The sequence below is a fragment of the Spermophilus citellus genome (assembly GCF_964194105.1).
Source record: "Spermophilus citellus genome assembly, contig: SCAFFOLD_131, whole genome shotgun sequence".
Classification (NCBI taxonomy): domain Eukaryota; kingdom Metazoa; phylum Chordata; class Mammalia; order Rodentia; family Sciuridae; genus Spermophilus; species Spermophilus citellus.
This window is the reverse complement of record NW_027672905.1, coordinates 546,234-572,781: the sequence shown is the minus strand read 5'-3', so window position 1 is coordinate 572,781 and position 26,548 is coordinate 546,234. Positions and strand designations below refer to the sequence as shown.

Here is a 26,548-nt window from a genome sequence, read left to right as displayed (position 1 = left end):
ATTTACAAAGTGAGGTGTCTTTTGAGAAATTTAGATCATTGGGCCAGGTATAACGCAATACTTTGGTAATCCTAGCTAATGGGTAGAGAGAGGCAGGAGGATCACACATTCAAGGCCAGCCTGGGCAACTTTAGGGAGATTTGCCTCAGATAAAATAAGGGTTGAGGATATAGCTCAGTGATAGATTGCCCCTGAGTTCAAACTCAAGTAGCTCAAAGAAGAAAACAAACAAACAAAAAAAGATTGGGAATTTTCCAGGCTAAGTAGGGGAAGGACTTTGCAGGCAGAGTCACATTCAGGGAATATGATTAAAATAGGTTATATGTATTAGAATGATAGATAAGGGAAAATAGATACTGTGTTTCAGAATCTTAATTAGCATGCATGCTTCTTCCCATTTTAACATCTCTGTAATTGGTGTACCTTTTACAACTGATAGTCTTAGATCATCATCAGAAATTGGAATTATTTAGGATTAATGGTAGATGTGATGAAATATGATAGATTTGAAGCCTGGCATGACTGCACATGCCTGTTATCTCTGACTAGAGAGACTGAGTTAGGAGTATCAAAAATTTGAGGCCAGCCTCGGTAACTTAGCAATAACTTAGCAAGGCTCTAAGCAATTTAGCAATGCCCTAAGCAACTTAGTGAAACCTTGTCTCAAAATAAAAAAAGGCTGGGGACAAATGTCTTCTTTGATATAAGGAGAGCAACTAATGGGGCTGGGGATGTGGCTCAAGTGGTAGCGCGCTCGCCTGGCATGCGTGCGGCCCGGGTTCGATTCTCAGCACCACATACAAAGATGTTGTGTCCGCCAATAACTAAAAAATAAATATTAAAAAAATTCTCTCTCTCTCTCTTTCTCTCTCTCCCTCTCTCTTTAAAAAAAAAAAAAGGAGAGCAACTAAGAACAGAGTAGGGAGGAAGAGCATGAGAAGATTAACATTAAACAGGGATGAGAGGTGGGAGAGAGAAGGGAAATTGCATGGAAATGGAAGGAGACCCTCACTGTTATACAGAATTATATATAAGAGGAAGTGAGGGGAAAGGGAAAAAAAACAAGGGAGAGAAATGAATGACAGTAGATGGGGTAGAGAGAGAAGATGGGAGGGGAAGGGGGATAGTAGAGGATAGGAAAGGCAACAGAATACAACATACACTAGAATGGCAATATGTAAAAACGTGGATGTGTAACTGGTGTGATTCTGCAGTCTGTATACGGGGTAAAAATGGGACTTCATAACCCACTTGAATCAAATGTATGAAATATGTCAAGAACTATGTAATGTTTTGAACAACTAATAATAATAATAAAAAGGGTTGGGGATATAGCTCAGTGGTAAAATGCCCTGGGTTCAACCCTCAGTTTAATTTAAAAAAAGAAAAAGAAAGAAAGAAAGAAAGAAAGAAAGAAAGAAAGAAAGAAAGAAAGAAAGAAAGAAAGAAGAGGTTTGAGCTAGACTCAGTGTCTGTATTTATTTTTAATTTTTTTATGGGATTGAACTAAGGGCTTGCATATTCTAGTAAGACAAATTTGCTCAGAAAACATTCCATGTTCATGAACTGGAAAATTTAAAGTTGTTAAAATGATAATACTTAAAAAATGGACCTACAGATTCAATGCAATTTCAATTAAAATCCCAATATCCTTTTTTGCAGAAATAGAAAATCTGATCTTAAAATTTGTATGGAATTGCAACAGACCTAAAATAGAAAAAAAATATAGAAAACCAACAATGTTGGATAATGTCCTTTGCTGTAGAAAATTCCAGTTATATTTTCTTTTCTTGCATATGGTTTTACTGTTGTATTTAAGATACTTAAGAGAAGTATCTAAGAATTTATAATTAATCCAAGATCATAGATGGGCATAGTGGTCTACACCTGTAATCAGTCAGTGACTTGGGAGGCTGAGGCAGGAGGATCACAAATTTGAGTCAAGCCTGGGACACTTTAGTAAGACCCTTTCTCAAATTAAAAATAAAATGGACTTGAGGATATTATAAAGTGCCTGTGGGTTTAGTTCTCAGAACCAAAAAGTTGCAGGGCTCACGCTTGTGACTTAGTAGACTGTTACAGAACTACAATAATCAAATGAGTGTGGTACTGGCATAGAGATAGACATTAAGATCAATATAAGAGAATTGAGAATCCAGAAATATATACTGTCAAGAAATTCAAAACCAACTCACATAATAGGAGAAATATTTGCAATTTTATATCAGGTATATCTAGCATGTAGAATATGAAAAGAACTTTAATAAACAAACATTGAAGAAATAATCAGCCCAATTAAAAAATGGGCAAAGAAAAACAGGCATTTCCCCCAAAGATGTACAAGTGGCCTATAAACATGTGAAAAGATGATTACCTTATTTTTCATTAGAAAGGTTCAAATCAAAACCACAAGTGAAAAAAAATGAACTAAATTTTGGCAAGGATGTAGAGAAATTAGAACACTCATACATTCTTGATAGGAATGTTAAAATGGTATAGCTACTGTGGAAAACAGTTTTGGTGTTTCCTCAAAAATTTAAAAACAAAATTGATCCAACAATCTTACTCCTCTGTGTATACCAAAGACAAATGAAAACATTTCCATACAAAAGCACAAGTACGTGAATGTTCATAAACTGCATTATTTATAACATTATTTATAACATTTGGAAACATTCCAAATGTTCTTCAACTAACGAATGTTTAAACAATATGTGGCTTATATCCATAAATGGAATGTTGTTATACTGTAAAAAGGAATAAAAACCTGATACCTGCTAAAACATAGATGAAACTTGAAAACATTATGCTAAATGAAATAAATCAAGATAAACCCAAGGTTATTAATATGATTCCTTTTATATGATATATGCAGAATAGGCAAATACATAAAAACAACGGATATTGGTGGTCCCCAGGAGACTGGGCCAGGGGGGAAAAGTGAATGACTGCTTAGTGGGTATGGGGTTTCTTTTTAAGGTGATGAAATTGTCTTCAATAAAATATTTGGGGGCTGGGAATGTAGCTCATTGGTAGACTACTTGCCTAGAATGTGCCAGTCCTAGGTTTAATCCCTAGCACCATACATATGCCCACAAATGATGGTGACGATAATTGTACAAGATTTTGAAACATTTTGAATATACTGGCGGTTACTGAATTGTATTGTGTTCTTTAAAATTATTAAAATGATTGATTTTATGTACATAAATTTTACTTCAATTAAAAAGAAATAATTGTTCCTTAGAATTTGTGGTGTTCAAAGAAAGAGGGATCTTGCTTCCTCATCATTAATTCTCTTCTACATTTTTTCTTGTACCAAATGATCTCAAACAATTTGGCAAATAAACAAACTCATTCTCAGATAAATTAGCAACATTGAAAGTTACTTTTAAGAGAGAAATAGTGGAGATTCATGGCCTTTGAATTGTATTCTGTATGTTTTTCTTAACTACTCTTAACATCTTTATTCTCCCATTTATACTATGGTTCCATTTCAGAGGTGTTCATTGACAATAATGTAAAAATTTAGGAATTTTTTATTGTATATACTTCTTCCAAATAAACAGTAAATTTTAAGTGAAGAACAGCAATAGGAATGAAAAAAATACATGTTTTTTCCACAGAACGTTACTCAATACTCAATAAATGATAGTGTACTTGCTAATAACAGATTTAAATTTCCTGAATTTCCCTCCAATTGAAGGTATTAAATGGTATTTCAAATATAATATAGTCAGTTATTTTGGGATGCAGGAAATGTTTAAAGGATGGTCTTCCTAAAAAGAAATATCATAGTTATATTCCTTAAAACCAAGGCTACCAGTCAGAAGTGATGGGATTGATGTATGGGCAGCAGGATACTATTTTATCATGATGGGAATGCACCATAGTTTGATTCTGCTGGTTACCTGACTGTACATTTAACCAAACACTTAAAAAGAGCAAATGAATTGAATTGCATTCCTCTGTCATATATAACAAATTAGAATAAATAAAATAAAAAATTAGAAAGGGCAAATGAGAAGGAAAAGACAGCCCCCAGAAACACTTTTCCCATTATCATTATTATAATTTTTTAAAAATAACAGGTTCTATGAGTTTTTATTGTTTTTAAAACAGTGCTCAAATCAGAGTAGTCGCTGAGAAAGTAGTGGTAAAGTTTATAGTGTTACTTTATCTTCTAAGTGCTTATCTTCTTATCTGACATTAGACTTACTTTGATCACAGATGTGACTTGATGTGTAAATAAATAAATATGTTCTCTTTTAGTCCCCCCTCCCTACTTTCTTTTGTTTTTATTTTTTTTTAAGTTGTAGATGGACACAGTACTTTTATTTTATTTGTTTATTTTTATGTGGTGCTGAGGATTGAACCCAGTGCCTCATATGTGCTAGGCAAGCATTTGACCACTGAGATACAACACCAGTCCTTCACCACCTTCTTTAAATAGAAAAGGGACAAACATCTTCTTGTATGTTAAGTCATAGTTGCCTAATCTATGATGTCAATGAAATACTAATTCAATCTTTTCAACTCATTATAGACTATTAAATGTAGGATAAACATCATTCTAATAAGAAAACACTGAGGCACTCTTCCTATTGATATTACCTATTGATGATATTGATAGTCACCAAATGGTAAGGTTGGTAACTGGTTTGGAGGCAACTGCAAGGGATTTTCAGCAAACTGGAGACCACTGAAAAAGTATATGAGGCAAATCTTAGTGAGTAAACTAAATTAGTCTCCCAATGAGACGGATGCATATGTGGACACTGGTCCATTTCTGGCTGCTTATGTGTTTCTGTTTAAGGCATCGCTTGTAGTGGAGTCCTTTCTTTCCTTGGCATTGAGTTCTACTGCAGTTACTTATGAAAAATAGATTTCTTTAAAGAAGAAATTGAGAACTATATCATCTCTGATGTCCATCATGGAGGCCCCAATCATAATCATTCACAGTTAAGGGTAGGACTCTTGCTTGGACTGTCAGAGGACTTGCTGCTTACTCCCTAATAACCATCAGTAGCTAAGGACCTTATTTATTAGTGAGAGAGAGTGTGTTAATTGTCAGTCATGTTTATTGAATATAGAACTTTGTTATGGTAGACCTTTAAAAAAAAAGAACAGTGAAATGAATTAGCTTTAGTCATTGTGTTGAATATTATTTTTAAAAATCACATGATTTGCTTTCTTCTTTTGTTATATTTTATTTCATCCAGTTTAAAAAATATTTTTTGTGTGTGTTAGGTATGGTGGTATGTGCTTGTAGTCCCACTAACTTAATTTGAGAGGCTGAGAACAGGAGGATTATGACTTTTAAGGCCAGCCTGGGCTAGTTAGCAAGAATCGTGTCTCAAAATTTAAAAAAAAAAAATCTTTTTTTCAAAATTACTTTGCACTACCTCTAAAATGTTCTACATGTAATAGGTAAGCAAAGGTTTAATAAACTACTGTGTTAGATTTATTTTCAGGTGAAGTGAAGATGTTTATATTTGGTGTATTTTACATATTTATAACTTGTTCTTGTGTTTTGTTTATGGTTTTTAGAGAAAATATTCTCTTTGGAATGGGAAATCCTCTTCTTGACATCTCTGCTGTAGTGGACAAAGATTTCCTTGATAAGTAAGTATTAAAATCTTTAAATATATGGATATACAGTGAGAAATATATTTGAAGAAAATCTTTTGAAAACTGTAGAATCAATAAAGTCTTCACAACTTTGAATGCAAACTGATAGTGAAAGTTGGAAATGACTTATCTACATTTTTACTACTGTAACTTTATATATAATTTATTATAGAATCAAATAGTATAACAGGAATGTAGGACAGATTTAACATTTACAATGTAAATAGAGTAATTGACTATATTGACAGATTAAAAATTAACTGTGTGTGTGTATGTATGTATGTATAATTATCTCAATAGATACAGAAAAAACCATTTGACAAAATTCAGTATCTATTTGTGACAAAAAATAGCATATAGCAATTAGAAGGGAATTCCAATTAGAAGCAATTAGAAGGGAACTTCCTTAACCTCATGAAGGTTACATTAGGGAAAAACCTAGTAAAATCTTTTTGCTTTTTCATTTTGATTCTGGAGATGGAACACAGTAGTGCTCTACCATCAAGCTACATCCTCAGTCCTTTGTACTTTTCGAGACAGGGTCTCGCTGAATTGCTGATGCTCGCCTTAGATTTGTGACCCTTCTGCCTCAACCTCCCGAGTCTCTGGGATTGAATGTGTGTGCTACCATGCCTGGCTTAAAAATCATTCTTTATGATAAAAGACTGAGTATTCTCCTCCAAGATCAATTCAGGAACAATTCAAAGATATTACCTCTCATTACTTATGTTCAAGATGTTTACAGTAGTATTTGAGGTTCTAGGCAGTGTAATTAGGCAAGGAGAAATAAGACAATCCAGATTGTAAAGGAAGAAATGAACTTAGTATTTCTAGAAGAGGTGATCATTTCTGTAGGTTATCTAAGGAATCTACAAAAACCTATTGTCTAATTTCAAGAATTACTATAAAGCTCACATTATCAAAACAGTAGTATCAGTGTAAAGATTGACAGGTAGATTGTTCATGTAGTATAAAAAAGTCCAGAAATGGGCCTACACATAAATAGACAACTGATTTTTAAATTTTTTTTTTTAGACACGGACACAATATCTTTATTTTGACATGGACACAATGTCTTTATTTTGTTTATTTATTTTTATGCGGTGCTGAGGCTCAAACCCAGTGGGTCACATGTACGAGGCTAGTGCTCTGCCACTGAGCCATAACCCGAGACCAAGACAACTGATTGTTGACAGAAGGGCAGGATATTCATTGGAGAAAGGATCTTCTTTTAAATAAGTGGTGCTGCAACAATTGGATAGTCATGCACAAAACAAATGATTTATATTTTGCTACAGAATTAGCTAGTAGAACTAAATGTGAAATCTAAAATGATAAAATTTCTAGATAATAACATAGGAGAAACCGATTTTAATTGTTTATTGATACTGGGGATTGAACCCAGGGGTGTTTAACCTCCAAGCCATATCCCCAGTCCTTTTTATTTTTTAAGACAGGATCTCACTAAGTTGCTTAGGGCCTCACTAATTTGCTGAGGCTAACTTTGAGCTTGATGCTCCTGCCTCAGACTCCTTTGTCTCTGGGATTATAGACTTGTGCTACTCTCTGGCAACAAACTGATTTTGAAAATGTGCAAAAGATTCAAACATCTGCTGGGCATGGTGGCACACACCTATAATTCCAGTCCTCTGAAGGCTGAGGAAGGAGGATCGCAAGTTCAAAGATAGCCTTACCAACTTAGTCCCTAAACAACTTAATGAGATCCTGTCACAAAAATAAAGCACAAAAAGAGCTGGTGCTTAGAGGTTAAGCACCCCTGGGTTAAATCCCTGGTATCAAAAAAAAAAAAAAAAAAGGAAAAAAAAGTTTAAAATGTCTACCGAAGATGTTTAGTTAGTAAATAACTAAAGGTGCTCAACATCCTTAGTCATTGGGTAAATGTAAATAAAAGGCATAATGAAATACCACTACATTATCTGTTAGAATGTCCAAAATTTAAAATCTGCGCATACCAGATGTGGGGCAGGATGTATAGGAATTGGAACATTCTGTTCATAGGAATGTAAGATACTGATTTGACAGTATCTTAAGAAGTAGCATACATTTTCTGTTGGCCCTAACCATTCCATTCTTCTTCTTCTTCTTCTTCTTCTTCTTCTTCTTTTTTTAATGTTTTTTTTTGTAGTTGTAGATGGATACAATACCTTTATTTTACTTATCTTTATGTGGTGCTGAGGATTGAATCCAGGGCTTCACATGTGCTAGGCAAACACTCTACCACCAAGCTACAACCCCAGCCCACCATTCCATTCTTTAGGTATTTTGCCCAAGAGAAATGAAAGTACATGTTCCTAGTTGCTTACCCATGTTCATGGTAACTTTGTTTTTAATAACTAAAACTAGAAGGGTCCTAAATGTCTACTGGCAGGTGAATCCTTGAACCGAGTGTTTACCCATATACTGAAATACTAGTGAGTAATAAAAAAAGAGATACAGTATTGCTTGGATGAAATTCTAAATAATTATATTGACTGAAAGAAGCGAATTAAAAAAAGAATATATATTGTATAATTCCATTTATATAACATTATAGATAATTCAATTTAATCTTTTTTATATTTATTTTTTAGTGATAGGTAGACACAGTATCTTTTTTAAAAAAAAAAAAAAATTTAATGTGGTTCTGAGGATCAAACCCAGTGCCTCACACATGCTAGGCAAGTGCTCTGCCTCTGAGCCACAACCCATCACCCTCCCCCCCCTCCTTTTTTTTTCCTGATACAAGGAATTGAACCCAGGGGCAATTAACCACTGAGCCACATCTTAGCCCTTTTTAAAATTTTTTTGAGATAGGGTCTCACTAATTGCTTAAGGCCTTTCAACGTTGGCCCATACAAGTGTGAGCCACAATGCCCAGCTCAATTGAATCTTTAATTACAGAAAACAGATCAATGGTTAAATGTGGCGGGTCCAGGGTGCAATGGAGGGTGGAAAGAGGACTTTTTAAAAAGGGCAAAAGGGAGTTTTAGGGTTAAATTCATTTTCTTGATCTTTTGTTGATCTCATGTGTATATACCTGCACCAAATTGTATACTTAAATATATACAGCTTCTTTTATGCCATTTACACATCAGTAAAGCTGTAATATATAAAACAAAATCTGTTAAACATGAATTCATGGATTTGAAATTAGATCTCCTTTGTTTGCATAGTATGAGATGTTTTGTCTAAAAAGCTAACTAATTCATGTTCAATATTTAAAAAAATTCAGGGCTGGAGTGTAGGTCAGAAGTACTTGCCTAGCACGTACAAGGCCTTGGGTTGAATTTCAGAATCACACACACGCACACACACGCACACACACACACACACGCACACACACACACAAATGATGAATAAAAATACCAAGAAAGGCTGAGTGTGGTGGCACATTACTGTAATCCAAGTGACTTGGCAGTGACTGTGGCAGAAGGATTTCAAGTTTGAGGTCAGCTTGGGCAAGACCCTTTTTCAAAAAATTAAAAGCGCTGGGGATGTAGGTCTGGTAGAGTGCTCTTGGATTTAATCCCCAGTAACACGGAGGGGTTTGAGGGTAGAATTCAAAGAAAGTTAAAACTTTTATTACTATTCTTGTGAACGCCTCCAGATATCTCTTAGTCATATATACCTAGAGATACATGTTTATGTTATTAGGAGCTCAAAGAGAAAGGAGGAAGGTTTTAGGGTTATATTCATTATATTGATTGTTATATTAAGTATCTTGGTTATATATTCATTACTTGAAGCTCACGTAACTTTGTTTTATTAGCAGCTGATTCTAAATGGCCAGTTGAAATTTTATTTTATTTCAGGAACTTTTTTTTGGGGGGCTGGTGTTGGGAATTGAACCCTGGGTCTCATATATACCAGGCAAGCACTCTATATCTCTAGCCCTACTTTGGGAATTTTCTGCAACATTGAATTTGAAATCAGTACTCAGAGATTAAAAAGCAAGTTTTTGGATCCTAGCCATTAAAGGTGAAGATCTACTTATTACATCCCCACCAGACCCATTTCTTACAAAATATATGTGAAAACATGCCTTATGATTTTAGCTGGATGAAAGGTTTTTTGTTTGTTTGTTTGTGGTGCTGGGGATTAAACCAAGGGCCTTGTGCATGTGGGGCAAGCACTCTACCAACTGAGCTGTATCCCCAGCATGCCTTATGATTTCAATAGACTGTATTTAACTTAACATTTCAGACCATGTTTAGGTAAATATTTTACCTTTTAACTATGCAAATACATTATCCAGGGATAGTTTACTGTGTACTATATTGCTGTGGTTTGAATGATGGTGTTCACTGCACAATTCTTACTGAATTTTAATCTCCAGTGCAATGCTATTAAGAGGTGTGGCCTTTGAGAAGTGTGGAGCCCTTTATGAAAGGACTTGTTTAACTCCAGGGCTGCAAAGGCCTCAGTGTACTGTTTTGACCCTAAAGGAAGAATTTGGAGGACTCAATGAGAGGGTTCAGACATTTTTTTACTCACAGGCTCCTTGACAGTGCCAGGCTGTCGCACCACACCCGTAAGTAGAGGAGTATATATACAGGATAGATTTTTATGCCAGCTGCTCATGTGAGTCTATTCAGATGTTTTATGAGTACATGACTTGACTTTATAATTCAGGTCCTTCTGCTTTGATCTCCACCTAGGGACTGGAGATAAGGGAAATGGCCAGTTTCCCCCCTCCTTGCCCCCTTAACACATTCTTAGGAGTCTTTTGATAACCTTCATAAACATCAAGTCTTCTAGACACTCACTTGTATTTATTCCAACAAGGCTTAGGGTTGATTCCAGGTGTAGTGGCACATAACCTGTAAGCCCTGTGACTCCAGAGGCAGAGACAGGAGAATCACAAGTTTGATACCAGCCTTAGCATATTAACAAGACCCTGCCTGAAAATTTAAAACATAAGGACTGGAGATGTAGTTCATTGATTAAGTGGCCCTGAGTTAATTCCCGATACCAAAAAAGAAAGAAAAAAAAAAGTTGAATAGAGAGCCTGTACTTCCACTCATTTTTAATTTTTTTTTAGTTGTAGCTGGACATAGTACCTTTATTTTATTTATTTATTTTTATGTGGTGCTGAGGAACAAACCCAGCATCTTGTACATGCTAGGTGAATGCTCTACCGCTGAGCCACAACCCCAACCCCTCCATTCCTTTTTTTTTTTTAATAGTTTTTAATCATGGTGAACACAACGTTATACAAGGATACAAGGAGACGTTATTCAGCCAACAACAAAGAAATCTGTCTTTACAGACAATTATTAGCCCTGCAAGTTCAAGGCCTCAAAAAATTGGGTTAAGACTCAGAATTGTTCCTCTCCACGAAATCTTTAGTAAAAGGTGAAAGATTTATACGATCTGAAGAGAAACCAGAGTATTATTCCTTTTTTTAAAAAAAAAAAAAATTTTTAGTTGTCGATGTATCTCTATCTATTTATTTATTTATATGCTGTGCTGAGAATTGAACCTAGTGCCTCACACATGATAGGCAGGCGGTCTGTCAAAGAACTACTACCCCAGCCCTGCACTTCCATTCTTTAAGTTATGTGAGGACACAGCATTCCTTTCCTCCTGAGGATGTAGCAACAGAGTACCTCTCAGAAGCAGAGAGCAGCCTCTGTTAGATACAAATCCTGACATTGCCTTAATCTTAGACTTCCCATTATCCAGAAATGTGAGAAGTAAATTTCTGTTGTTTATCAATTACCCAGTCTATGGTATTTTGTAATATGAGCATAAATATATTAGTACATATACCATATGAACTGAGTGTATTTTTATTAGTACTTTACACTATGAATGTGAGTTAAATATCAGAAATCTTTTGATATAGTTTTTTTCCCCCCTAATTTTGAACCTGCCCTCCACAAGTAGGCTTTACACTGAACTAAATCCTCAGGCCCCTCCCCTCCCTTCACTTTTTTTTGAGACAAGGCCTTGGTAAGTTTCTGCGGCGGGCCTAATACTTGGTGTTTTCCTGCCTTAGCTTCCCCAGTTGCCTCACTGCACCTGGCCTGATTCTGAATTTTTAAGAAGAGTATTTGGCCTTTTTAAAATTTTTCATTTTTTGATATCTGGAATTGAATCCAGGGGTGCTTAAATACTGAGCCACATCCCCAGCCTCTTTTTTTTTCTTTTTAATTTTGAGACAAGGTCTTGCTAATTTGTTGAGGTTGGCTCTGAATTTGTAATCCTCCTGCCTCAGCTTCTCTAGCCACTGAGATTATAGGCCTGCACCACCATGCCCAACTAGCATTTGCCTTTTCAAATGAGCATATTTATCGATTTAAAACTGATGCTAATTAAAAATGTGAACTTGTATTGAAGCTTTTTGAGGAAAAAAAATAAGGCTGGAGGATATCACCCTAGACCAAGGGGTTAATGTCTCACCTAAGATGGCTTGCTTTCTTCCTTGAATGTATATTCCTTGCTTCACGTCCAAAGCCTTCATCTCTCTGAGTCTGTTCAATTTCTTCATAGAAAAGCATTCTGGTCTTCTTACTGGAGGTCTAAATCTGGTTGCTTTATTCTTTTTTAAAAAGTGGTACTGGGAATTGAACCCAGAGCCTTGTACGTACATCTCCAGCTCTTTTTAAAATTTTTATTTTGAGGAAAGGTTTTGCTAAGTTGTCCAGGATGGCCTCAAACTTTCCATCATCTTTCCTCAGCCTCTTTAAGTAGTTGGATTATAGGTATGTGCCAACTTGCCTGGCATGTTAGCTTTATTCTTAAAGTTGGCTGGAGAAAAATGCTGGAGGTACCATAATGTAGTGTTCCATCTGATACTTCCCCTTTAGTTTCTTACTTCAGTACTGCTTCCCTTTAATTTCTTCTGAGAGTAAACCTCTAATGTACTGTAGGAATTTTACATTGTGTAGGTGAAATGGTAGTCAGTTCCCTGACTTTTAACTCTGGGCCTTATCTGTGTCCTCAGTTGTACTTGGCACCTTTATGAGCTGAAACTTAGGGCTTATTAATACAGATGGACTAACCTTGCTTATCATCTTAAAGCCTCTTCATGTTGCACTTGAGATTTTAGTTTCTTCAGCTTTTCTATGTTACTGTTCACCAAATGGTTCTCTTTTTTTCTACCTAATTTATGGAAACCTGTTGACTTTTAGTTTTTGAGACATGGTCTTGCTATATTGCCCAGTCAATCTACTAACTCCTGGCTCAACTCCTCTTTCCTCAACCTCCAGAGTAGCTGGGATTACAGGTACATACTGTTGTGCTCAGCTATTATTGTGTCTCATCATCCTGTATATGGGGACACCTATAAAAAAACAAATTGAATAACAACTATACTACTTAATGGTCATTTTGAAGTAAATATTAGATTTTTAGAGTTTTATTCTTTTGAGGAAAGTAATAGGTGAATGATTAGATCATTTAAAAAAGTATATAAATAAAAAATACATATATATATAAAAGATATATAAACTGATTTTCAACCTATTTCAATGCACCCGGGTCAATGTCTTTAAAATATTCATAAAATTGAATGTTTAATATTTAATGGATTAATGCTTACATTAATAATCTTTTGATCCGATGTTCACCAAATTTTTGGTACTTTTGTTATCATTTTAACAATGTTAAATGGAAAGTAGAGTAGATGGGCTTTCTGCCATATTTAAGTAGAAGTCTAAGGGTGTATGTGTATATTTTACTATTATATGTATATATTTACTGTTATTATATATATAGTAGCAGGAAATATGTAACTACAGACTTAAAACTTGAGGTAATTTGGATTTAATTATCATTTAATTATCATTTGTACTCTTTTTACAACAGAGAAAATAGGCTCAGAGAAGTTAAATGTTTTCCCTGTGATTAGTTAGCATTTCAAAACTCAGATGGAAACTATATCTCTTGACTCACTGCCTTTCTTTTTAACTACATTAGTAAATCATTGCTACTTAAACAGTATTGTACAATTATTATTATTATTATTATTATTATTATTATTATTATTATTATTTACATACTAGATTTTGGAATTCAAAACGAGTAAGTTTGTTAGAGCAGTTACTGGATAAATAAATTTTTATCTTACCTTTCTTTAGTTTAAATCTTCTGAAGATTGCTGGTCTCATCCTTTAAGTATTCTTTAACAATTTATATGATTTATGTGATGATCTTATCTGTTAAATGTTTAAAGTTAATCTTAAATTTTTAAAGAGCAGTTTTTAAAAACAGTAGCTGTCACATAGAAATGACCTTTGCAGATTAAACTAGTGAACCACAGAGGATTGAAAGTAAAGAAAGCCCATGGAGAATCCATCTGAGAACATTTTAAGAGTAAAGTAAAATATAAGAATGTAATAATTTTCAGATAATACCTACCATTTATTGAATATGGTTTTCTTATGTTTGTTTTTGGCAGTACTGGGGAGCTCTTCCACTGAGATACATCCCTAGTACTTTTTATTTACTTTTTGAGACAGTCTTAGTAAATTTCTGAGATTGGCCTTGAACTTTGGTTCTCCTGCCTCAGCTTCCCAAGTTGCTGGGATTACAACTTGGGAAAACCATGCTTGTTTGAACATGTTTCAGATGTATATGGTATTAGTTTAGATCTCATTAGAATTCTATAAGTTACGTATCCTCAGAATAACTTGAGCTGTAGAGATTTGTACATGAGTACAGAATACATCATTAATAGTACAGGGCTTTGAACTATAGATTTTAATTATAAAAACTGGTCAGGGAATGTAGCTGAGAGGCAGAGCACATGCTTAGCATGCGTGAAGCTCTGTGTTCATTCCCCAGCACATATAAACCAAATAACAATTGTAAAACCTGTATTCTTTATTTCCTGTTATAATATTATGGAAGTATTAGTTTGAAATTGAAAAATTCAATTATATGTTTAGATTTTTGACATAAAAGTTTATAAATTTAGTGAAATTGTATTTTCATCCAAGTAGAGGTATAGTTGAGACAGATATTTTGAGTCTTCCTCCCTCAGCTTCCTGAGTAGCTGGGATTATAGGCATATATAAGCATGCCCGGTCCAGCTATTCCAGGTATTTAGAAAATAATGTTGTTGCTATTGTGAGTAGGATAGTTTTTCAGTATTATTTTCTAGATTATTCTTTTATTGTAAATGCTGCTAACTTTTGAATATTGTGTTTTGTTTGGCTACTTGTGCCCTACATTAAAAGATAGTCTTGGGTTTTTTTTTTTTTTTCCTTCTCAGAATTCTAAATTTTTAGAATTTAAACTCAAGTGATATTTGACTTTGAATCTTTCTGTTATTTCTCATTAAATGATTGGTCCTGAGTTGTTCTGGGGCTGGGGCTTCTTTAAAGGTCTAATTTATGTGTACCAAATAAACAGAATCATTTATGAAGCTTTAATTTTGATCAGATGGTATTCCTTGTGGAGTCTTAAATGTTCAGGCCTGACTTTGGGTATTACAAAAGCTTATCTAAACATGGATTCATTTTTAACAGTTTATTTCAGCTTAGTAGAAACCTTTGTGGTTAGTATTTAGCTTGATATTGGGAATACAATTAATACAATTTCTTTTAAACAGTTATTAACTGCCCCCCCCCTTTAGTTGTAGATGGACACAATATCTTTATTTATTTATTTTTATGTGGTGCTGAGGATTGAATCCAGTGCCTCATGCAGGCTAGGCAAGCATTTTACCACTGAACCACAACCCCCAGCCCCTGGAAATATAATTTCTTTGTGAGTAAAATAGGAATATTAGATATTAGAGATGTGAGGATTGAATGAAATAATTTGTATATTTGGCATAGTTAATATTATTTATTACTGATGAGCTGGAAATATTTCATGTCCCTCATGAAGTATATAGTGAGTTTATATGATAAGAGTTGTCATTTACGTATCATACAAATATCACATTTATATATCATAATATATATTTATATATCAAATGCAATAGAGATATCTAGTAAACTAAAGCCTAAAATTGTTCATTGTATTTAACAATGGAATGTGAGGGGTGACCTCAGTTGTGTAAATCACAGTGGCATGATAGGAGAGAAGCTAGAGTCAGATGTACAGGCTAGTCTTAAACCAAGTGATCCTCCCTTCTCAGTAGCTATGTCTACAGGTGTTCATCACCATAACCTGCTTAGTACCACATTTAAAATTTTTCTTATTGGGCTGGGGATGTGGCTCAAGCGGTAGTGCGCTCGCCTGGCATGCGTGCAGCCTGGGTTCGATCCTCAGCACCACATACAAACAAAGATGTTGTGTCCGCTGAAAACTAAAAAAATAAATATTAAAAAATTCTCTCTTCTCTTCTATTCTCTTCTCTTCTCCTCTTCTCTTTTCTCTCTCTCTCTCTCTCTTTAAAAAAAATTAAAAAAATTTTTTTCTTATAATGAAAATATGTGATTAGTCTTTTTGAATAATTATCATTTTTTAAAAAAATTAAAGTATAAACAAAAATGTATGAGTACAATGTAATTCTGTTTATATATTTAGGCTTAAATCTAGTTTAACTCCTTTTTCTTTAGCTTTCACTGAGTTTTAATCCCAATCTGTTGGGTTAATGAGAATTTAAAATATTATTTTCATAAACCTTGTAACTTTTTGCTATTATTTTCATTCTAACCCTGTTATTTACTCTTAATCTGTTTCTTTATAAGCCTCTTAAACTTCATTTCAGCTTTGGTTTGAACATTGTTGTTGTGATTAACACTTTTGGTCCCTATTTTCTTCTTTTGTAATATTTTCAAAATTATTTATTTATTATTTTTGGTACAGGGGATTGAACCCAGGGGTGCTTAACCTCTGAGCTACATTCCCAGTCCCTTCCCTGCACCCCTTCCCCCCACTTTGTTTTTTGAAACTTAGCAAAAACCCCTTTGCTAAATTGGTGATCCTCCTGCCTTGCTTGGCCTCTCAAGTCAGTAGGATTACAGGCTTGCACTAGCACTCCTGGCCTTTGTTGTTGGTTTTTTTTTTTAATTTTTTTTTGGTTGTTGTTGTAGATGGACACAATATCTTTATTTATTTTTGTGTGGTGCTGAGGATTGAATCCTGTGCCTCACATATGCAAGGCAAGCACTCTACCACTGAACTTCAACCCCACCCACTTTGTATTTTAATCAAGCTTTACTTTTAGTTGGGAATACTAACTTGACCTTATAAGTTGTTTAAAATTATGCCCAACTTATGACCAGGTGCAATGGTGCATGCCTTTAATCCTAGTGGTTTGGGAGGCTGAGACAGGAGGATTGGGAGTTCAAAGCCAGCCTCAGCAACCTCAAGGCATTAAGCAACTCAGTGAGACTCTGTCTCTAAATATAAAATAGGGCTAGGAATGTGGCTCAGTGGTTGAGTACCCCTGAGTTCAATTTCTGGTTGTCCCTGCCTCCCAAAATCATTCCTCACCCGCCTCTACTTTCTACCTGATTGGTTCTGAACACATACGAGCATTTCTTTGGTACTGCAGTTTGAACCCAGGGGCACTTTGTCACTGAACTACATCTCCAGCCCTTTTTATTTATTATTTTGAGATGGATTCTCACTAAGTTGATGAAGGTCTCCCTGGTTGCTGAGGCTGGCTTCAAACTTGCAATCCTCCTGCCTTAGGTACCCCTATTCCTATTCCTTGTGATCAAAGACTTGTATCACTACTTTTTAAATTTTTCTTCAGTTCTACTTTTTCTGGATAAATAGTACTCATTGTACATAAGATAGTCTTCAGTATCAGTTTTATATCTATTTTACAGGTGTAATTGTTGAAATCTGTTCACATTACTAATTGGATTGTAATAGTTTTCAGCATTGTCATTCAATTATTTAAACTACATCATCAAATGATCTGCCATCAAAAATTATCTCTCAGATGATTATTTGACTAGGTTCTTCTGTTTTATTGGAAGAAATCAATTAGAAACCTCCTGCCATGCTGGTTATTAGAATCATTAGAGACACACAGTCTGAGACATGTACCATATTGTTATTTTTCGCACTACTGAGGATTGAACCCAGGGACCCTCTACCACTGTGGTACATCCCTAGTCCATTTATTTATTTATTGATTGATTGATTGATTGATTGAGACGTGGTAGAGCACTTGCCTAGCATGTGTGAGGCACTGAGTTTGATTCTCAGCACCACATATCAATAAAAATGAATAAAAAAATAAAGCTCCATCAACATCTTTAAAAAATATTAAAAAAAACCCAGAAACCTTACTCCATAGTTGGTTTGTGGTACTTTAAATATCTCCCCCCAACCCCCCTGCCCTGTGTGCACATGTGTGCACCTGTGTATTATACTGGGGATTTAACACAAGGCCTTCAGCATGCTACGTCCTATAACTGGGGATTACTCTTTTTTTTTAAATTGTTGTTGTTTGGTGCTGGGGATTGAAGTGAGGATCTTGTACATGCTAGGCAGGTGCTCTAGCACTGGGCTGTACTCCTAATTAAAGAATACTTTGCAGACAAAATACAATGGATCGTTTCTTTTTCTTTCTTTCTTTTTTAACACCTCAGAGCTTTTTATACCCCAGGCAGTGCAGTACAGTTTGATTCAGGAGTTTGATGGATTAGGTATGCCATTCTTTAATCTGGATAAAGATATTTATGAAATGGGAGGCAGGAAAGGAAAATTAATGTGACCTTTCTACTTGGAGCCCAGATATACTGTCATGAAGGTTAGCAGTTTAAAAAAAAAAGGCCTGAGTACAAATAGAAACTGAGGACCTGGGTTCCTTGTTGTTTATTTCTGAGTATTTTTCAGGAAATGTTTACCCATAGCAGTACAAAGATTATGGTACTGTGGCAGATCCTAATCTAATAGTTATGACAACCTCTATTTTTTGGACAGGGAAACTGAGAGGTGAGGTACTTGTCAGCATTAGGAAGCTAGTAAATGGTTTAGTAAAAAACTACCCCCAATTTTTTTTGTCCTCTATCATATTATTTGCTACATAGCCTGGTACACAGTAGATGTTTACTGTATATTTAATGAATGGATAGCTGTATAGATTGTTTTGTGAACTATTTAAGTGGTTAACAATGTAATAGTTAAATTTTGAACATGAGAGTAATATTTCATATGATTCATTCTGGAGGAATACTGAAGATATTTTATGTTTCAAAGCTTGGTCATGTTGATCTCCCTTCAGTTCCTGAGGTGATGCCAGAGGAAGTGACAAATAGCACAGTGAAGAGCCATCTGCTTGGGCATTCTTGGTGTTTTATTCATTGGCTTGGCGAACTATAACGGTATGGTAATGATTATTTGATGTAGTGGTCAACTGATGGTTGTGTTGATACTATAATCATATGTCTACTGAGTCAAATGTAATTCTGTTTATATGACCAGTATACTTCTGTTTCTGTGTTATAGGTATTCTCTGAAAGCAAATGACCAAATCTTGGCTGAAGAAAAGCACAAGGAACTGTAAGTTTATTAAACCCTAGGTTACATATACTTCACCCCGTGAAGCAGATGTGTGTAAATGGTCAGATTGATTGATTTTTTTAATTTATTTTGCTGTATTGGGGATTGAAGCCAGGTGCAAAGTTCTACCATTGATATACCACAGGCCTTTTTATATTTTATTTTGAGATAGTCTAAGTTGCTTAGACTGGCCTCTAATTTGCCATATTCCTGTCTCAGCTTCCTGAATAGCTGGAATCACCATGCCTGGCATTTTACTTTTGAAAAATAGCTGCCTATAGGATTCTGGGATATTTTTTTTTCTTTGCCCTAAGATTATATTTAAAAGATTATCATCTCACAGTAAGTATGAGGATTTTAGTTAAAAATAAACCTGGTTTGGGTTGAGTATGGAGATGAATGCCTGTAAATCCCAGTGACATGGAAGGCTGAGGTAGGAGGACTGCAAATTTGAGGCCAGGCTTAACAATTTAGCAAGGCATTAATCAATGTTTTTTTTTAAACTGAGAGTTAAATCCAGGCATACTTTCCACTGACCTATATCCCCAGCCATTTTTATTTGTTATTTAGAGACAGAGACTCTTTAAATTGCTGAAGCTGATTTTGAACTTGGGACCCTCCTGCCTCAGACTCCTGAGTAACTGAGATTACAGGTGTGCATGCCCAGCCCATTGGTTATTTTTTGTATAGGTCTACTAGTAGAGTTCTTTTAGTTTGGGAATTTAGTTGTTAGTTTCCTTTGGTTCTTGTAAATGATGACCAATATTAAAAGTTCAGAAATCTGCTTTTCAAGAATATATATTACTGGGCTGGGAATGTGGCTCAAGCGGTAGCGCGATCGCCTGGCATGCGTGCGGCCCGGGTTCGATCCTCAGCACCACATACAAACAAAGATGTTGTGTCCGCCGAAAATTAAAAAATAAATATTAAAAAATTCTTAAAAAAAAAGAATATATATTACTTAATTTATACTCCATTTCATGTGTTAATTTATTTAATATTTTTTAGTAGTGTAAGGTATAGTTCATCACTATGGTTAGAACTTAGCCAACTGTTTTTTTTTCTTGCATTTGAATATCAAAAAGATTTTTTAAATTTAAATTTATTTTTTAACTCATATATAAAACATTATGAAAATTTAAACATACAGTATTCGCCCATATGCTCCCCACCTAAATTTTTTTTCTGCTTTATACACAGAAATGATTTCTTTTACTTGTTAGTCACTTGCAACATTAACCTGAAAATAACATTTCTTACACCACCTAGATTTTATCATTAACATTTTATTGTACTTTATCACTTGCATGTTCATTCTCGTAACCATGCATTAATTCATTCATTTTTTTGGGGATGCATTTTATTATAAGATACCAGTGTGCTTTCCCCTAAATATCCCCCCACCTGAAATCTTCCAACACATATCAACATTAGCTAGAGTTTAATATATATTTTTAGTGGTAATGGGGATCGAATCTAGGGACACTCATTACTGAGCTACATCCTCAGCTGTTTTTTTTTTTTTTTGAAACAATCTCACTTAGTCACTGAGTTGCTGAGGCTGACTTTAAACTTGCCATCCTTCTGCCTCAGCCTCCTGAGTCACTGGGATTATAGGCATGTGCCACTCTAGCTGGTCTTTTTAAGTTTTGCCTGTTGTAGGATTTCTTAGTTATTTAACGGGGTGCTGAGGATCGAACCCTACTACTATTGAGCCACAACTCCAACCCCTAGAATTTCTTATAAGTGGAATCATATACGTCCTGTTTGATAAGGCCTCTTTCATTGTAATTTTGAGATTCATCAGTGTTATTGCATATATTAGTTAATTCCATTTTTAATCAGTGATTGATGTTTCATTGTTCATTCTTTTATTACTAGTATTGTCACTTGATTTATTTTGCATTAGTTGATAATGTTAGTTCTTTTGGCTGCTAGTTCTCTGTCTTGTAGTTTCTGACCTCTGTACTAAAATTACTTAAGAGTTGAATATGCTATTGTAAGAATAGAATACTAATTAAAATAAATTTACCAGCTGCTTTTTATGAAAACTGTTCTTAAATAAGCTCATTTGTGACTTTATAATTAAAATAACCAAAATCTCACAGAGAAATGTTTGAGAAGATGAAAATGCTAATAAGCCTGATTCAATCATTAGATATCATATACATGTATCAGATTATCAAATTGTGCCATGTAAATGTGTGCAAATGTTATATGTTAGTTAATAGCCAATACTCTTTGTGCTCAAGATAGAGTCTTTTAAAAGTACAAGAGATATAGATATAAAACAAAATTTAATTATAAAATCGGTAATTTCATGCACTATTTTCATAAAACATTGCTTCTTCTAATCTGTTCAAGGCAGTCTTAATTCATCATATTTTATCATATTGACCCAGTTCCCAAAATATGTCTTCTAAATCCCAATGATTTAGAAGACTAAGGCAAGGGGATCAAAGATCAAGGCCAGCCTCAGCAATTTAGGTAGACCCTGTCTCAAAATAAAAATAAGAAGGGCTGGGGATCTTGCTCAGTGGTAGAGCACTTCTGGATTTAACCTCCAGTACCACAATAAAATAAAATAAAAACAAAAACAAACAAACAAAAAACCCATCACCACCTCTGACCAGAAAACTACAATAAATTGATTGTTTAATTATCTTGATATTTCTTTACATGCAGTAACTATGATTTCACTAAAAACATCCTTAGTTGAGGCTGGGGTTATAGCTCAGTGGTACAGCACTTGCCTAGTACATGTAAGGCCCTGGGTTCGATCCTCAGCACCATACAAAGATAAATAAATAAATAAGATAAAGTTATTGTATCCATCTACAGCTACCAAAAAAAAAATATTAAGAAAAAATTCTTAGTTCCCGAAATCTGATGATTCAGATTCCATATATGCTTAGTCACTCAGGCTTCACAAATATACATGTTCCTCTGGGGAAGACTGACTGGCATCAAAGAGGATTGGTATTTGTTTCTCAAAGAAAAATGTTTTTTCTCACTTTTCTATTTTTCATTCTTCATGTGGAAGACTCTTGAGGATGATTTTAAGAAGGAAAAATGGAGCAATTGAAGTGGTGATGTGATTAAAACTGAGTATTATATTTTGCTCTATGCATGATCGTATACTGAACTGGTTAATTGGTCTTCTATAGATTTTTTTTTAAACTATCAGAATTTTAGTTTTATAAGTGGAGTAGATTAAACTAAATTGGAGAAAATCATTGTTTTGTTCAATAAATATTTTTCCCTTGTCAGCCAATGTATCACATAGTATTTAAAGAAAAGGTACTGTATAGCTTTTTATGTGTTAATCATACCTCAATAAAGTGGTTTAAAAAAGATACTTTAGGGCTGGGGTTGTAGCTTAGTGATAGAGCACTTATCTTGCACTTTTGCGGCACTGGGTTTGATTCTTTTTTTTTTTTTTAAAGAGAGAGAGAGAATTTTTTTTTAATATTTATTTTTTAGTTCTCAGCGGACACAACATCTTTGTTGGTATGTGGTGCTGAGGATCGAACCCGGGCCGCATGCATGCCAGGTGATCGCGCTACCGCTTGAGCCACATCCCCAGCCCTGGGTTTGATTCTTAACACTACATAAAAATAAATAATACAAAGAAAAAAAAGAATTAAAACTTCTTAAAAAAAGATACTTTATTTTAAATGAAGACTTAGTTCAATCCCCAAAACAAATACAAGGGATTAATATTCACTGAAAGGTTCAGTAACTGATTATAATGAACCCAATAGCTGGTTAAATTAATTTCATAGTATTTTATTGTGATTTTAGAAATCACCTCAGACCTGTAGCCAATTTTGAGTGAGTTTAGAAAAATCATACAAGTATTATATATGCCTGACTTCCAAATACAAAATACTTAAATTTATTTCTACAAGAGGATATAATACAAAGCTTTTTGGCTATCTTGATACAAAAGGCTTTAATACTTATGAAACAAGTCAAATTTATACTTATTACATTCATTAATTACATCATATATTTTATGACCACATATAATGTGAAATAATATTGAACTTTTTTTCCTTTGTGATTTCTTTGAATAGTCATGTTCAGAATCCTCATTATTGGCATCTTTGTCACTACTGGAGCAATCAGCCTTCCATCTTAGTTTTTTATTATGTGTATGACACTTTGGCAGATTTTTCCTAAGCTAAAAATGCTTCTTATATAATAAGTTATCTAGGGCTGAGGCTGTGGCTCAGCGGTAGAGTACTTGCCTAGCACGTGCAGCGCCCTGGGTTTAATCCTCAGCATCATGTAAAAATAAATAAACAAAATAAAGGTATTTGTTCATCTACAAATAAAAAAAATTGAAAAAAGAAGTTACCTATCTATTTATTGTGCTAGAGACTCTCACAATTTAGCCAAATGCTCTAGAGACTCTCAATTTAGCCGAATGCTCCATCCCCTGAAACATTTTTTAGTTTTTTTTTAATACAATCATATTTTTGGTAAGACAACTGTTTAGTATATTGCTTTTTAAATTCAACTTTAAAAAGCTTTTTGTGGTAAATTCATTGTTTGTGCTTAGGAAGGTGCTCTTCCGGGAATAAGTACTAAATCTATTTTAGGTTTCTTTCCTTTTAATTTTTTTTGTAGGGGCTACTGGGGATTCAAATTAGAGGTACTCGACTACTGAGCCACATCCCCAGCCCTATTTTGTATTTTATTTAGAGACAGGGCCGCATTGAGTTGCTTAGTGCCTCACTTTGGCTGAGGCTGGCTTTGGACTTGGGATCTTCCTGTCTCGGTCTCCTGAGTGTGGTTGGGATTACAGGCTTGTGCCATCTTGCCCTGCTCCTTTTTTTTTTTTAATAGCTACCATTAGTTGACTTCTAAGTATGTCAAACTAACATTGAATGAAGTAATTTCATCTTTATACATATTCTACCAATGATTCTTAACAAGTGAGGACCAAAAAGAATTATATTCTAGAAACTGTGAAGCTATTCCCAGAAGGATTACTGAATAAACTAAAAGTGTCTAATTAAAGAAATCATTTGCTTATTGGAGAATAGCAAAGCACTAATCTAAACAAATCCAAAATGATACTTGAGAGACAGCTTCTTCAACTACAAGCCAGTTTAAGAGGCTACATGGATTTATATCTTTATGTTTTCTTTCCATTGTGTGCCTAGTACATGCTGATAACAGTGTGTGTTTAAGCCCAGGATTATTTGGAAGATATAGTTATTATTTTTAGATAAATTAGAAGTACATCTGGGAAACATTTTATCTTTTTCTTTGTTTTTTTTTTTAATTGAACTTTGTACAATAAAATTATTTGTAGTTTGATTCTGCTCTATTTTTTTCACCTTTGAAAGCTTGATATAGAACTTAGCAAACTAAATAACACTGCCTTATTTCTGATTTTGTTTTCATGCCTTTCCATTACATGTATTACATCACATTGCATTGTCACTGAGAGTGATTAACCTGTTAAGTTTTTTTGTTGTTGTTTTTTGCTTTTTTTTTTTTTTTGATTAGAGGTAGTGAAAGATAGATACAAGGTTCGGGCAGAATCCCAAGTTGTCCTTACTTATTCCCACTTCATCTCACCGTTCTGACTACTAGAACAAAGGCTCTTACCACTGAAAACTTAGAGGTGGTAGCTGTCCATTGCTGATAACATACAGACCCCTTCATAGTTCCACTATAACCAGTTATACATGCCTGTCTGGTTCTGGAAAGGTCAAACTCATTAACCTATTATGGGATTACTTAGTGACTTTCTGTTTGTTTTTGGACCATTAACTTCCCTATTTTTCCTCAGAATTGAATAAGGCTTAATTTCTATAATAAATTCCTTATTTCTCAATACTCATTGAGTCCTGATTCACCAAGGTTTTAGCCTGTGGCAAAATCGTCTCGATGGAGTACATACTCAACCCATACAAAATTTTTCATACTGCCCCAATTATAAGGTACCTACAGGTACCAGCTGTGTAGAATTAATTTTGCATGAACATTTTGCTATTATTTGTAATTTGCATTTCCCTTTGAATAGAATGCTATCTGGAAAAAGGAATCTTTTCCTGAGGGATGAAATATAGTATTCATCAGTAACAACATCAGTGAGAAAATGGTGAAACAGTCTTTCTTCACCCTCTCCCCCCAAAAAAGAAATGACTGTTTTTTAAAAAAACTCAGCTTCTAATGATACTCACAATGGACAAGTGCTGTGAATATTCCAGTGAAGCTTAATTGAAACCTATCTATTCAATACTAAAGTATCTAAAGAAGCCCTCATTGTGCATGTCCTAATAGGAACTTTGCTTATGTTTCTCTCAAAAGAAATTAAAAGATTTTTGAACTCTGTATTTTTGACACTGAAGCTGAGTTTATAGGCTAGTTTTATTCTTCAAAGGATCAAGAGATTATTTCATCTAAAAGGACATCTTTGTAAGAAATCTAAGAAAAACCCTACAACTTATCAAAGTAATAAATGAATTTATATGATGTACTGTTTTGAAATAGAAATACTACCACATACCATTTTGTCTTGTGTTTTGAGTTTGCTAATCATTAGGGTAAATCCTTAGAGAATATTCTGAGCTTATTGTTGATGAGTGGAAATTTGATATTTTCAAAAGACTAGGTCTTTTCTTCAAGTTTGGTCCATTATGACTTTATTCTTTGTTATGCTAGCTCCCTCTGTAGAACTTAATTAAGATTGCAACTTCATTTTTCTTTTTTTTTTAAGAGAGAGAGAGAGAGAATTTTTAATATTTATTTTTTAGTTCTCAGCGGACACAACATCTTTGTTGGTATGTGGTGCTGAGGATCGAACCCGGGCCGCACGCATGCCAGGCGAGCGCGCTACCGCTTGAGCCACATCCCCAGCCCCTCAAAACAAATCTTAAGGGCAGAAATGAGAGAAGAAAAATATTTTGGATGTTTTGTTGGCTCCTGTATTATCAAATTTGAATTTATCATTCTTTTGATATTTTTCAGATTTTTCCCATTGTTGACTTGGGTGGGAAAATGTTCAGTAACATTTTTTTTTCTTTCTTCATTCTGGGTGTGAAGGAGAAAACAAACTTTTTGCGTGGTAGAAAGAGCAAAGGGGAAAAGAAGTACCAGGATACTCAAATTTAACAAAGAAACGTGGAAAAAAATGCTTCACATATACATTTGTAGGAAAATCCTCTGTTATAAAATCCTAACCACCAATTTCCCTGCATGGAAGTATGGATAATTCTTTCATCACTGCTTTTTCTCCTTTTTCACCTAAGCCATTTTATTTATTTATTTATTTATTTTTAAAATATTTATTTTTTAGTTGTAGTTGATTTTATGTGTTTTTATGTGGTGCTGAGGATTGAACCCAGGACCTCGCATGTGCTAGGCAAGTGCTCTACTGCTGAGCCATAACCCCAGCCCCAACAATTTTATATTAAGTAATAAATTGTACAATTAGCTGTTCAAAAATAATTTCCCTACTGTAATGTAAGTGTGA

General features: G+C 34.4%; 1 protein-coding gene across 1 annotated transcript in view; it reads left to right on the top strand.

Moving 5' to 3' along the window:
- The window catches only part of LOC308640393 (adenosine kinase-like), a gene marked incomplete at its 3' end in the record, with an annotated part of 129,073 nt that overhangs the window by 39,018 nt on the left and 63,507 nt on the right, over positions 1-26,548 (top strand). The window contains exons 2-3 of the mRNA XM_081312320.1: positions 5,551-5,625; positions 19,000-19,053. Of these exons, the coding sequence (XP_081168446.1) occupies positions 5,551-5,625; positions 19,000-19,053 (129 nt within the window). The remainder of the gene's footprint in view (positions 1-5,550; positions 5,626-18,999; positions 19,054-26,548) is intronic.